Source organism: Photinus pyralis, unplaced genomic scaffold, assembly GCF_008802855.1.
Source record: "Photinus pyralis isolate 1611_PpyrPB1 unplaced genomic scaffold, Ppyr1.3 Ppyr1.4_LG6, whole genome shotgun sequence".
Lineage (NCBI taxonomy): Eukaryota > Metazoa > Arthropoda > Insecta > Coleoptera > Lampyridae > Photinus > Photinus pyralis.
The window spans coordinates 43,228,234-43,243,127 of NW_022170663.1; the positions used below are offsets into that span (position 1 = coordinate 43,228,234).

At 37.9% G+C, this 14,894-nt stretch overlaps 1 protein-coding gene across 1 annotated transcript; it reads right to left on the bottom strand.

The window, feature by feature from the left end:
- Positions 1-6,886: 6,886 nt before the first annotated feature.
- LOC116174353 (dnaJ homolog subfamily C member 22) lies at positions 6,887-14,184 on the bottom strand. Its single transcript, XM_031492269.1, has 5 exons — positions 13,455-14,184; positions 7,990-8,137; positions 7,735-7,939; positions 7,486-7,689; positions 6,887-7,436 (listed from the first exon to the last, which is right to left on the bottom strand). Exons 1-5 carry the CDS (start codon positions 13,698-13,700, stop codon positions 7,166-7,168), a joined length of 1,074 nt encoding a protein of 357 aa, XP_031348129.1. The 5' UTR covers positions 13,701-14,184; the 3' UTR covers positions 6,887-7,165.
- Positions 14,185-14,894: the final 710 nt, after the last annotated feature.

Sequence of the window (14,894 nt, forward strand, 5' to 3'; positions counted from 1 at the left end):
TTAAATGTGGTGGATACCAGTCTGTCTAATGTCTATTTTTGTAGGTATTTAACAAGAAGGTGGTGGGTTCATGGTCTGCATGACTTTGGGTATCGGGTAAGTAATCGCAGAAGTTTTGTTCAATGCCAAAAGAAGAATAGAAGACTGTTATAATGTGTGATGCTGGTGAATTTTTTTATGAATTACAACAAAATTCTATTTCCAATTAACTTTCCAGAGCTGAATTGGAGAGGTGTGATACCAGAATGCAGCACCATATACAGGACGTCCCAAATAAAAGTAACTCCATGGGCATTTTGGATCTCGTTTTTCTGTATATTTTTCTCAACAACCATAGCACATCACAGACTTTTTCTGCTTGTTTTGGCCTTTTCTGTCTCTTCTACAAATACTTTTATATTACTGTAATTACTGTATTACTGTAATATTTTAGAAAATGGTGCTTAATAAAAAGTGAAATATGTTTTTCGCGAATTTTCTAATGCTCAAAGGCCCCAAAGTAACAGCCGATCGTTTTTTCGTACCAGCGCCTTTTATGCGCAGATCAAATATTGTCATCCGATCATAACAGAGCTAGTTTTCCATTTTCAAGTTCCAAAGATTCTTAAAAGCTCTTAAAGGACTGTGATTAATAAGGACCTTACATGTTCTAAAACAGTCTAGAAAGTCTTGGAGACTTACAGCCTCTTCAAAGCTTGTTTATGACTTCCCCAAAAATTTAACACTAAAATAACCCTCGTGAAGACTCTAAATCAGGCATCTAGAAACTTTTGAAGGCTCGCCCGAACGGTGGGCGACCATCTTAAAGTCTAGATATAGATTTTAAAAGACCCCTATAAGCGATCTGAAGGCATTTTGGAGACATTTGAAAAGACCAAGTAATACCTTTACAAACTCATATGAAATTTTCAGACTCTTTACAACTTTCCAATGCTAACAAACGCTCTTAGGAACTTGGTTTTTACAGAGAGCAGAGAATCTGAGAAACTGTAACATTTTTCTGAGATATCCGTGGAAGCTCTTGGAGACTGTTTGTCACTCTTGAGGACTCTTATAGACTTATATGGCCAAGGTAAATAAATGTCTTCGAAATCACAAAAGGTGAGAGGAAATAGTAATAAGCGATTTATTCAACGCGTACAACGTGGGATAGGCAACACACACTACACGCGCCTGGTTGGAATTTGCATGCACATTATGAGTACCTAAACCGTGATCCATTTTGCTTTTAGTAAGGTTGCTGATGGAATCTCATATGGAAAAGACAGAGAGGAGCGAATACCACTAAGCTGCTAAGGCGGGTAAGCCCACAACGCAATGGGAGATGGTGTAGCTCTAGGGAGTAAAAAGATGTTGTTCGAAGTGTTTAGAAGGAGCAAGACATAAGATCATTGGAACAAAGGAAAGCCGAGGCGGAGGAAAAAGAAGAAGAGATAGCGGAATTAAAAGAGTGGGAGAGAACAAATTCGAATTGATGAGAGGAGAACGTTGAAAAAGTAATGCAAAGTTGATGGAAGAAGTAAAGAAGAAGATAAAAAGGACGGCTAATATGTGACAAAGGAATAAAACCTTGATAAAGTGAAAGAGAAGATTAAAGAAGAAACTGAAGAGAAGAGAAGTAAAACTGTTCTTGTTGTCCTTGTTTGACGGATCAAACTTCAACGCCTGGATGTTCCGGATGCGTGTTTTGCTGGATGAACGGGGTCTTATGTCCATTAACCTAGCAGAGCAAGGTCAGCAGAACACAATCAAACATATTGCATAATTAGGTGCTAATTAAGTGCGCTATTCCCAAATTAAATGCTCCTTTTTTTAAATTATGAACCTGGCAGAACATGTAATAATTTAAAAAAAAAAGAGCATTTAATTCGGGAATAGGGCACTTAATTAGCACCTAATTAGTAATTACAGTTAGTTCACTTTTCATTTTCTTTGGTTTTAAAGGTAAAATACATTCGGCTGGCAATATTCTAGCGTTCGAAGACACGGGCCAAAGCACCCTAAATCGCTTTCTGTGTATGCCTTCTCTTGCGTGTTCCAGATGGGAATCGTGTATTCTAGACACTATAACAAGGATTGGCATTTTCTATCCTACTTCTGCCGCTTCTCGAGTGCCACTTCCTTCCGTTTCCGCACATCCGCCGAATCACCTACCTGCACCCACAGAGCCGCGACATCCACCGCTTCCGTCCGGATGCATGCTAGAAGATCCCGTTATCCATGAACCTCGCAGAGCAAGGTCAGCAGAACACAATCAAACCATATTGCCTAATTAGGTGCTAATTAAGTGCACTATTCCCGAATTAAATGCTCCTTTTTTTAAAAAATTATTACATGTTCGGCCATATTCATATGAACTTCAGCAATAGGCATATGTTGTCCCTGAGATTCGAGTCCGGTAGCCTCTCAAATTCGATCGTCTGGTGCGGAAGTATCGTGGATGGAGGATTTGGATGTAGTTTGTCATCTCCTGATCACTCTGGGGTCAGAAAATGAGACAATCGTCACGGTTCTTGAGACGAAACTTTTTATTTGCAATTTGTCAGATGCCGTCTGCTCGACGAGGAGATTAAACACAAAACGTGCTGAGTTGGAGTTCTTCAAATTGATTAGAGCAGCTTTTCCAGGATCGAAGGAACCGCCGAAAAAGTGAAATCCGCTGAAGTGCTACGGATGCCAGGAGGTAGAACACAAGGTGTCGGAGTGTCTATAAAGAATACGCACCAGACCCGGAGCACTAAGCAAGAGAAGCCGAAATCAAAGGCGAATTTGGCAAACGAGAGAGCAGTTTCGTTTGATACCTTGAGCGATGGGAGCAGTTTTTCGGAGCAAAGGCGGGTGCAATGGTACGTAGTCTCAGGATGTCTCAAATAAAAAAATTTGATCTCCTCATGTTCGCAGTTCCAAATTACTTTTGATTGTATACATTTATTTTTAGGAATATTCATAAAGGAATCGACCTATGAGAACCATTTGTATGACACACTTTCAAGTCTGCCCAGAAAAACAGTCGACGAACGGACAGAACGCAAGTAAAGTGACGCGCTTTATTTCCGTGGAGAGTTTGTTTTAAATAATGAGTTTGCCGAAAACAGGGAAGTGCTTTAATGGATTAGGTGTTCTAGAGGTATTTTGATGTGACTAATCTTACAACTCCTAATTGATCGCGGCACATGTTTCTATTTGATTTCACTTTTCAATTTATTCGTGACTAAAGGCAAGAAGGTCGCGATGACGCTACGCTTTATCTGTTATCGTTACACTTAACAATTTTCCGCTCAGTACTTTGCGAAAGTTTAAGTGGCGTGGTATAGCATCGTTTGAATAGAAAATGGGGTGATTGGTAATAGCATAGACCAATCTATAGTAATACTCCTAAGGCTAAGGGTGAATCTTTATTTTTGTTTAAACTTCACAAATGATGTCTATTATTGAACGACAAACAAAAAATCTGATAAAACATGAGTATGTGGCTACATCCCCTATTTAAATAGATTGGGTTTTTTTTAATCCGCATTTTGGATCTTTAATAATGTCCTGATCGTAGCTCCGTTAGTCATTTCTAACATGTTAAAATCTGAATTTTGATTTTGCATTAGCAAAAATCCAAAAAAATGTAACTATGGATTGTATTTATTATATTATTTATATTATATTAAACATAAAGTCCATCGTAAATGTATTGTGACTATCGGTCGGTATTATAAATTTTGTTAAGACATGTGATTGGATATTTTTGCAAAAAAAGACGTTATTCTTTGAAAAAAACAACCAATCACATGCCTTAACAACATTGTTATCCCAACAACATATTAAGTATGCTATGCCGGCCGTATATGTCACCATTGCAGATAGGACGTTAGTATGTATGGTAGAATTTGAATTTGACAGTGTAACCTATAACTTAAAGGTTAAATTTACTTAATAGTGTATGTATATATTATGCGTAAGATTACTTTAGCATAATAAGCAAACGGTTTGGAATTATGGTGCGACAATTATGACTCGCTCTTTGAAAGCGGTCACGTACAGTCATTGACAAAAGTAATGATCGCGTAATAGGTAAACGCTGCAGCACAATCAACCAACATGCCTATCACATCGGTCTCCTTACGTTTCTTCTTTAATTTGTTGGTTTACAATTTCAAGTTCTACAATATTTATTCAAATGTTGGTTGCGTACAGGGGCGGATACAAGGGGAGGGTGATAAAAAAGGGTCCCAAAACACGTTTTTGAAACTAAAAAAACTTTCACTGGGGGGGGGGGCATTCCATACCCCCAGAACCCCTTGTGTCTGTGTTTCAAGAATGCCCCTCCCCCCCAAAATATAATTTATATCCCCCCCGGTTGCGTATGCAATCTGAATTTGTGGGATAACTTCCCCAAAGTCTCTTATACGTTTCGAGTAGCAAGTTTTACTATCGCAAGTTGACTTACGACTTACGGTGGTTTTTAGAGCTGTAAGGCATAAATATGAATGAAATGACTTAATTTTTTGGGCAACCATTTCCAATGTGTTTGTTTACGTATTAATATTGTTAATATTGTAGTATAGAACAACTTAAGACCTTCTGCAGGGGCACCTCTAAAAAGCATTATGCGGGTCACTCTGTAATTGGGCGTAAACCTGTTGAGGGCCTAGAACAAGAGGGACAATAAATAAATAAATAAATAAATAAATAAATAAATAAATAAATAAATAAATAAATAAATAAATAAATAAATAAATAAATAAATAAATAAATAAATAAATAAATAAAATAAATAAATAAATAAATAAATAAATAAATAAATAAATAAATAAATAAATAAATAAATAAATGCATTTGGAGTGGTGGTGATGGAACGCCACGAAAATGAAACTCGCAAAATGATTGACGAATTTGAAATCGGCACAACCGTGTTTCAGGTTCCTCGCAGTTTGTTAGTTCTAATTTGATTTACTTATGGGAAAAATTAGCCAAGTATGGAAATATCCCAAATTGCGATCTGTGAATCTTCGCGCTCACTATACGTCAATTTGCACCGAAGGTTCGGGTAAGAAATCAATACGTGATCGCAAAATATAACGCTCGACCTGCATAGATTCTTTTCGAAGAAATCCGCTCTCCCACCAGATTTTTACTTAAATACCTCGCCGAATTTCAAATACGAAACGACCCCAACTTTTGTTGCAGCACTTGCTTAGAATTATTTAAACATTTTTAGCGTCATCCACTCCCAGGTATCCTCGGTCTGGGTCAACTTTGAAGAAAAGGGTTAGTAGAACCTAAATCCAAATTTTTTATGAAAATCGGTGCTGTTCGGCAAAATTATCCGAAAAAACGACTTCTACACAGTTTCTTCAGAAATGTTTAAAGATTTTTCAAAGATGATTCATTTTTACGGACCTGTTGTACGTATACATGAGATTTCTTTGAAAATCTAAAATTATTCTTCACAAAATTTGTATTGATTCTTTAGAGCTTGCCTAAACGTTTTCCAAAGGAAAGAAACTCTTCAGATTTCTTTCTTATTTTGTATCGTGTTCAAACATATGTCTTTATTCCCTTCGGTACAGGGCGCGTAAGGCATATTTTCTAGGAATTTAAACAACCCTATATGTAGGTAGGTAATAACCCTCAAAGTTACCTGTCAGAGAGCCGTCATTTTATCATTTTCATGGATCACTAGATCCAAATGAAAATAAACTGTTTCAATCCGATATAGAGGCAACGAGCAACAAACAGAATTGGAAAATTCGAAAACGTTCACGAGTTATCATGTAGGTACACAGACGGACGATCAGAAAGTCCAAAATCATGAACGAGATAAATGAAAAATCTTAGTTACTTATTTGAAATAATTTGACTATGGTTCATTAAAAACTTTTGTATAGAATTTAATAATCTGTCATATGATGTAATAATATACGGAGTGTCCCATATAAAAAAGTCACATTTTTGGTATTATCTGAAAAATGCGATGTTGTTTTTTTTTAATTTTAGACTTGGATTCAGTAGAAAATAATACCTACACAATTTTGATAATTGAATCGTCTTTCTAACTCTACAACTAAGAAGGTTAGCAATAGTACCGACTTAATTTGAAACAGACTGGACATGAAAAATAAATAAAAACGTTTTTTGAAAGGTTCTTCAGAGAATCTAACAATTTTTACAGATATTCTTCAGGGGTCGTGTAAGTTAAGGTTCTACCAAATATTATTCTAAGATTTTAAAGAATCATCTGAGAAACACGCCAAGTGTTCTTACTCCTGAAGTTCATCAGAGACTCTTTAGATGTTTATCACCTATTATTCAGAGATAAATAGATACATCTTCAGAGGGTAGTCTATCAGAGCACATTTACATATTTGTCAGAATTTCTTAAAAAATATTCTTCTAATGTAATAAGAGGTTCTTTACGGATTTTCAAGAAATTGTTTCGTACTTCCCCAGTAGTTCTTTAGGGATTCTTTAGACGCACTTATGCGTATAAACTTCGGGAGTTTTAAGAACGTTTTCTGGGAGAGCTACCTGAATATAGACTCAAGAATTATGACTCGCAATTTTTTAACGTATACGCAAACGTAAACTTTCAATGTAATATCTTAACAAATAAGAAAGTTGACTGAGCTTTTTCAACAAATTTTCTTTTTTGCATGGACGAAGGCAGGATCCGTATTCGATTTCCGGACGCATCAGAACATATTTGGCGGGGTCGACTAAGCCCTATCTGGGATAATAGTGGTGACGTAAGTGCTGAGATCTAAAGCCTTCAAAGATAGGAAGGTAAATCACGAGAACATTGTTTCCATCTTCTCTATTTTTTCAATAATAAGTAGGTAGGTAATTATTTCAATTTCCATTTCTATCAAAAAATAGTGTTATAAAAAGAGGTTTCTTTTATGAAAATGACGCTCAAAACATGTGAATTAAATCCATCAAAGCATTCATAAACCCTGTAGCGATAAGCGTAAGTGGATGGCTCATTTAACACAAAACCGTGTGCATTTTAAAGACAACAATAATCACAACTCACATATATTACTATTACATTATACGCAATTGTAAAGTTTAAAACAATGTTTTTCTCTCACTGAAGACATGTTAAACACAATAAATAGAAAAACGTCTGTCTCTTTGGCACCATCAAACGGAACCTGGGGCAGTTTTGCGGGTATTAATCTACTGACTTTTTATTTTTGCGTTTACGTTTAGTCTTTATATTCGATAAGATCTCGTAGGCCTGCTGTATCTCCATAAACTTATTTTGCGCCTCCGATTTCAATTGCGGATCTTTAATTTTATCCGGATGCCACTCTCTGCTTAAGTGTCGCCATTTCGAGGTGATTTCGGATTGGGATGCCGTAGGCGACACACCTAAAACCTTGTAGGCGTTCTGTTCGCCTTGCGGATCCGATAGATCGATTATTTGCTTCCACACTTCGTACCTAAAACTCCTCATTCGAAAATGTGGTCAAACGCAAGGATATTGCTTACCATCCGTGATGTTGCGCAAATGTGTAGACGTCGTAGAGGGATTGTTTCAGGTCCGTCCACCAAGGTGACGTGAAGAAGTGGTGAATTGCTTCGTGAACGGGTATTTCATCACCGTTGGAGTCGGTGACTTTTCCATTGAAGTAAAAATATGCACTCCACATTGATAAATACAACGTACCACAAAGGGCGAGTACCGCAATTCGCCTGCAATTAAATGCTACAAATCACAACGTCTAACGACCATCATACTTCACTATCGACTTCTTCTCCCTTGGTTTCCGCCGCCATTGCTTCGAAAAGGAATCGAACGCCAGCGCCGAGGTAAAAACGACGGTGGTTAACCAAATACTCTCGTCAAAAAAATACCACCTCGACAGATACGCCACGTACGCGCAAACCAAAGACTTCCAAGGCGTCCCGGTTTCGCGGCCAATGTTTCCAACGGCCCACACTCCTAAAAACTCTTAAGTCACACAACATTCAAAGACACTGCGCGAAAATTACCTGCAGTTGCACCTGCGGGAACCAGCCATTGCAGAAACTTCCAGTTTATACCGCCGAACTCATCTTCTGGAATGGCCAGTAGCAGCAGTTGTCCCCAGAAGTATCCGACTGTGATGGCCGATATAAATCGACTGGTGGAAAATGGGGGCTGAAAAACAAAAGTTTTGTATTCTTTGGTGTCCCAAATAATTTTTAAAACAATTACTCGCATTGCTAACAAAAAAAAACTCTCACTTAATTCTGCTTCCTTTTGTGCTCACACTGACCAGGAAACCGATGTATGTCTATGCCTATCGCGTTTTTTAAGAGAAATTCTCATCCAAGGAGCCTAGGTTGTGAACTTGGTGAATGGTACAATGTCATGGCGTTGGTGAGAGGGATGCCACGATTAGATAACTAACGAGTGACCCTGTTTTATAGTGCAAGGTCGTAGTCCGGTCCCAGTTGCGTAACTAAGGAATGCCCTTATATTATGGATTTGCATTCGAAATCTTATTTAGCTTAATCCCGATTCATCATTCATCAAATATAATCGAAATCGCATGAAAAAATGACAAATTATTCATTTCAAATTCTGCAAAAAAGCATTTAAGTCAAACAAAAAGGTGCTGTGCTTCTACGTATAAAGTTCACAAAAAGTATTCACCCGCAAAAGAATGCACAGCACAGATAACATCACTATAAACGCATACACTTTTAAGAAATCATGAGAGATTAATAAAACATGGTAATACGCTAATGTTAAAGCGTGCGCGGACGATCGAAGACTAACAAGAAATAGAAAATATTCCTTTTGCACGTAATTAGGAACGTGGTTTTTTCTAAACTTATTCGAAAAACAAGTTACCTTTGCAATTGAATTCTTCTATTGGCTAAGGTAAAATGGTCCTAAATCACATTTTGAGGTTTTCAGTTTAGGAAGGTATTTAAAATACGTTTCAGAATTTGTAAAAATTTGCGAGTTTAATTTTATAAATCGGTAAAAAAGATTAATTAAAATCTCCCCGAGCAAAATACCCGATCCAAGCACTTGCAGGCTCGGGCGATGCTCGGTGCAATATACCAGTTGTAAAATGAGACGATCAGAAAATCCAAGTAAACTTGAAACTTTTTACAAGTGACAGGTAAACTGAAAAGCTAAAAATTTATTTAAGAGACAGAAAGATTTAAACCTCACAGAAACGTGACACAGAAACTGTTCAAAAATCTTCCCAAAAATTTAAACTGTAGCGTTTTTAAATTTTTAAAATTTTCTATTCAAGTAATACCCTCGGTAATACCCTTTACGCCATCTGTGTATTTCTCGTGTAAACGTTAGTTAGTTTTGTTGGTAGTGTTTTTATTTCTTAGTTCTTTATTTTCCAACTAGAGGTCGTGCAGATGTCGTGACTTGTAAAGGACACCCTGTATTTTTTTCTTCGATTTTATGTCGTGCCTTTTAAAAAGCCCTTTTAATCTTCTTCTGCAAAAAAGTATTCCATAGAACATAGTACCAGGGGGTCGGGGACTCGGTCTGGGGGGATAGAATACCCTCCAGTAGATAAAGTCCTTGGCAAAGGACGACTCAATAAATCCTTTCTCTCTAATCATGGGTATGTAATTACCCCCCCCCCCTCCTCCCCGTAACAGTTTTCCCCACAAAACTTTTAGTCCTTAGGGCTGCCTAATAGTTTTTTGGAAAATTATCCGGTCATCTTCTGCAAAGAAGTATTCCATAAAACATAATACTGAGGGGTCTAGGGGGGTATAATACCCCCCAGCACCGAGAACCCTCAGCAAAGGACGACTCTATAAATCCATTCTCTCTAATCCTCGGTATACTGGGGGTATTCCATACGCCTCAGACCCCCAGATAACATTTTCCCCCACAAAACGTTTAGCCCTTAGGACTCCCCATAGAACACAGTACCGGGGGGTCTGGGGGGTATGGAATACCTCACAGCACAGAGAGCCCTCGGCAAAGGAGGACTCTATAAATCCTTTCCCTCTAATCCTCTGTATGCAATCCCGCCCACCTCCCGGAAACAGTTTCTCCCCACAGGGCTTTCATGGAAAATTATCGGATCTTCTTCTGCAAAGAAGTATTCCATAAAACTTAATACCGGGGGGTGTGGGGGGGGGGGGGGTGGAATACCCCCTGAACAGAGAACCCTCGACAAAGGACGCGACTCTATAGGTACATCCATTTTCTCTCATCCTCGTTATACTAGGAGGTATTCCATACACCTCAAACTCCCTGGAAACACATTCCCCCACAAAACGTTTAGCCCTTAGGACTACCATAGTAGTTTGTTTGGAAAATTATCGGATCTTCTTCTGAAAAGAAGTATTCCATGGATAGAACATAGTACCGGGGGGTCTGGGGAGTATGGAATACCCTCCAGCAGAGAAAATCTTCGGCAAAAGACGACTCGAAAGATCCTTCCCCTCCAATCCTCGGTATGCTATACCGCATGAGATTGTTTATATCTTGTTTTGTTTTCCCTGGACGATTTTGGTTTTTATTCCTTGTAAAATTTGAAGTAAATAATTTGTCATTGTTTAAGAGCAGCATCGCCTTTTAGCCCTCCCTAAACTAAAGTATTCATTTGATTTCGATGAAATTTTAATATGAATTGGTATTACGCTAAATAAGATTATAAATGCAAAAGTGCCCTTTTTGCATCCTAACTCTATCTTCTATAGTATTGATCCTGATGGGAAATACCTTGACGAAGGCCACGAGTTTTTCGCCGGGGAAATTCCAAAGCTCGACTTTGCACCATAAAACAAGGTCACCTCTTAGTTAGGTAATCACGGAATCCCCTTCACCAACGTATTCTTTGCTTCAGGTGAACTTGTTCCGTTCGAAAATTTTATTTTGAAGAAGATACTCGCCCAAATTAAGTAGCTTTATTCAGGAAAATCGGCCTCAAAAAAATTCAAAACCGTAAATTTGCTGACGAGAACTCGTCTAAGAAGTGTGTTCCCATAACCAAAACTCGCTCCAGGTGAACTTGTACAGGGTGGTTTAAATTCGCGGCGGCTCACCATTGGGATCTCTGTCCCGGTGAGAGATAGATTAAATGGGGGAAAAGTGGTCCCTTTTTGTGAGTAAAAATTTCATCTAAGTTAATACAACCACCAAAAGCGAGACCAAAAGTATATCTGCTTTTGAGGGGACTTTTTTCTTTCGAAAAACGTAATGGCTCGTCCGTCTGTCTGTTCCTCGTCTACCTCGAGAACGAAAAGAGACAGTGATGTCAAATGCTCGACATTTCTACGATTTCAAGGATCAGGGCTATTGAATATGAGCCGGATTAAAAGTCGTGTTCCCGAATGGGCGCAATTTTAATGTATGTACTAGGCGCCACATTGGATTTTTACAAAATGAGATAGAAGACAAACAAAGAAATTCATTTTAATGCATCGCCATCATAGACGTCTGGATTCAGTACGATATAGTTACTCAGGGAGATGTTGTTGAGAGATGTTAAAACATTGTTTCTTGTAAACTTATCTAAAAAAGGACAGAGTACGTCATTATTTTTCTTTTTAGGGGAATTTTTCGAAAAAAATCCCTTATGTGATGGTTTTGTCCGTCTGTCTGTCCGTATGTTCCTCGTCTAACTCGAGAACGAAAAAAAACAGCGCTGTCAAACATTCGCCGATCGATTTCTACGACTTCAAGAATCAGTGCTATTGAATATTAGCCGGATTAAAGGTCTGGTTTCCGAATATGAGCAGAGTACTACTGAAAATCGCATGCGATTCTTTGTATCTTGTTTGTCCCATATCTTATTTCGTAAAAATCCAATATGGCGCCCAGAAGAAATGAAATTGGAGCCTGCGGCTTCTACCGAGGGGGTTGATCACGTGGGAAATTCTTGTCGAGGAAATAGCTGGGAAATACGTAGGAAATGAACGAAATTCTGAGGAAATATTAGGGGGAATTTTGGGGAAATAGAAAATAGAAAATAGGAAATTCTCTGGAAATACGAGTGGAAATATGAGTAAATATTAAGGAAATAAGAGGAAATCTATAGGAAATGTTAAGGAAATAAAACGTTTCTATAAGGCAGTAACGTTACTTCCTGACAATTTTTAGGCAATGAAAGAAATGTTTGTCCTGTAAAATACGTAAGCGGAATTCTTGTCGCCCATATAGAAAATTTCGAGGAAAATTTTAGGAAATGGACGAAAGTAGAGGAAATTCTTGGAAAATATTGGGAAATTTGGGGGAAATAAGAGGAAATGTATCTAGAGGAAATTCCTCGGGAAATTCTAAGGAAATCTATAGGAAATTTTGAGGAAATCTCGGAGGAAATTAAAGGAAATGGTGACAATTTTTAGGTAATGAAGGAAATCTTTGTCCCCTAAAATAAATCGTGACCAACCCCTTATAACAGATACAGATTCTCCGAATTCTACGATAAAAAGTGCCAATAGAAGGTGATAACGGGAACCGTCCTTTTCCGAGCGTTTTAACTAGCGAAAATGAAAACGAAATTTTCCATTTTCCGTTTTTTTTAGCCGCAAAAAAAAGGGGCAATTTGATCCCTATTTAATATTTGCAAGCGAAAACTCACTTTAGCATGTGTTCTCACCCCAGGTAAATTCCCACCTTCGAAAAATGATCTCTCAAGAAAGATTGCCGCCCGGAGTAGCCCAAAACAGACGGGGGTGGAAAATTCGCCATAACAAGGGCTCGTCCAAACTTACTCCTAGTTAATTTCCTCTCAAGGAAAAAAAATAGTCGCCAAATAGTCTCTGGAGCAACCGAGTCCAAGGTGAATTCCCTCGCTTTAAAGAAATTCTAGCTGAAAAACATCATGGTGAAATTTTACCTTAGGCATTTAAATTGGTTCCGGAAATGTTTGTAACGGTTTGTAATCAGAAAAATAGCTCCCAAGAAGAATCAGAGTCCAGAGAGTTCGTTTAAGGATTCGGCCAGGCTGGATATGTTCATGAGGAAACTCTATCCAAATAAATTCGCCTCAGAGTTCGCCTCTTAAAAAACTCTTTTTCAAAGAAAGTTGTAATCAAAAAGTAGCTTTCAAGGAAATTCCGGAAGATTCGTTTAGAGGAACTTGGCTAAAGATGATCAGGAAACTATTCACGGGCTGGCAGTTTAAAAAGGAAGTTCTCCCACGCCCAAAATTACAATTCTTGGAATGGGGTACAATTTTGCGAAATTTAACAGTGAGTAATAGGAAAAGTTAAAGACGAAACGCACTAATTGTCTTGATTACATAACCAATTCTAAACCCGGTGAATAGTTTTAGAGCAAATGTTCAATTTAGCATTGATGTAATTGCATGCAAAAACTCGTGGTGCATAAACATTGAGAAACAAAAGGAACTGCATGGATAATTGCAGTTCAAGAAACCGTGGACTAATAAAGAGCACCTACTGTCCTCGATATCTTATCTTTTGGACTAATTTGAATAGGCAAACATACCGCTGCCTACACTAATAAAGCTTACCTTCTTGTTTTTTCTCACTTTCTGAACCAATTCCTCGAGGAATTTCGGATCGTTATTAACGTCTCTCACGTATCGAGGAATTTTGGTAATATCGGCAAGCCACCCGAGGCCATATCCACCGAGCGTGCTCCACGTGAGAAACGCGTGCGAGTCCCTTTCCAAATAGAACAAATGCAGTCCAAATATTCCGCCGAAGAGCCATAAAACGTACGCCCACAGTACACTTTTGTTTCCGCTTTTTGCCATTTTCTCCAGACCAATATGGAGACTTAGTTATGGGACCGGTGGTTGATTTTAAATTTCGAACCCATAACTTTAATTATGCACTCACTACCGATTTATTTCGTTTTGATTTTGGTAGCACATCACTGTCGGTTCCAGAAGGCGTTGAAACAATGGGCGGACACGGTCATTAGAATGATCAAATTTGGTGATATGCAAATGACACGCAGACAAAATGTAAAATTTGCAGAAGATAAGACAAGGCGGCTTCACTTGTACTACAAAACTGACGTACACGTTGTCTTTTACCGTTGGCTTTGAGACGTTCGTAAACTAAACTCAGGTAGGTTACAGGTATGGAGTAACGGTACCGTTACTTCGTAACCGTAAGTGAAACAAATCATAGTTTAGGTTCGCTTTTTAATTGTTTTCGGTTGCGGAATGAGAGTAAAGTACGCGGTTTCTAATTTCTTTGCACCTTTGCAAAATGGAAATTAGATACTGACATCGCAAATTTGCAAGGTGTACATACATCATGTTCAACCTTGACCTTGCCATCATCTTATTGGTGAAATTAAACCTTGATTTCTTGTGATGAACTTTTCGTATAGGTACCTTCATCAAATTTCTTAGTGAATGTACCTATTACGATAGAAATGGATTTTTGTTCATTTTCATTTTTTAATACAAAAAAGCGCCACCTATCATTGAAAGCGCGTCATTTTCTACAGGTGAAAAAAAACTGGGTTTTCCTCTCAGAAAATGGTAATGTAAGTTACAAAGTATTGACATTGAATTTATAACTATTCAATGGTATTGATTGGCGTGTAACGGTAATAAACACTCACAAAAATTAACCCTAAATGAAAATACATTATTCCTAAATAAAACAGGAGACAGGTATAATAGTGGTCATTTATTTTTCTAAAATTAGTTACTAGTAATAACAAAACTCTCTAATGACTGGTGTTATTTGAACGCTAAAAGAGAAGAATTGTTGCGGCTGTACTGTTTGCAGAGCAGACGGGGGCTCCATGGGTGTGGATTTCTGTTCCTTTTCATTTCAATCTCATAAGTCGGATGATTAAATTTGAAAATTTTATTCAATTCCCGACCACTGGCCTTCTCTCAGGATGGCTTTCAAAATTCAAAACCAAATTGAGCTTAATGAATTTCCGGTCCTCGAAAGGTGCTTGAAAATCCTGCAAGAAGTTTTTG

Coding starts and splice junctions, on each gene's coding strand:
- LOC116174353 (XM_031492269.1), bottom strand. CDS start 13,700: ATGGCAAAAAGCGGAAACAAAAGTGTACTGTGGGCGTACGTTTTATGG. Junction 8,138..13,454: donor AAGTGAGAAAAAACAAGAAG/GTAAGCTTTATT, acceptor TTTGTTTTTCAG/CCCCCATTTTCCACCAGTCG. Junction 7,940..7,989: donor TCCCGCAGGTGCAACTGCAG/GTAATTTTCGCG, acceptor AAGAGTTTTTAG/GAGTGTGGGCCGTTGGAAAC.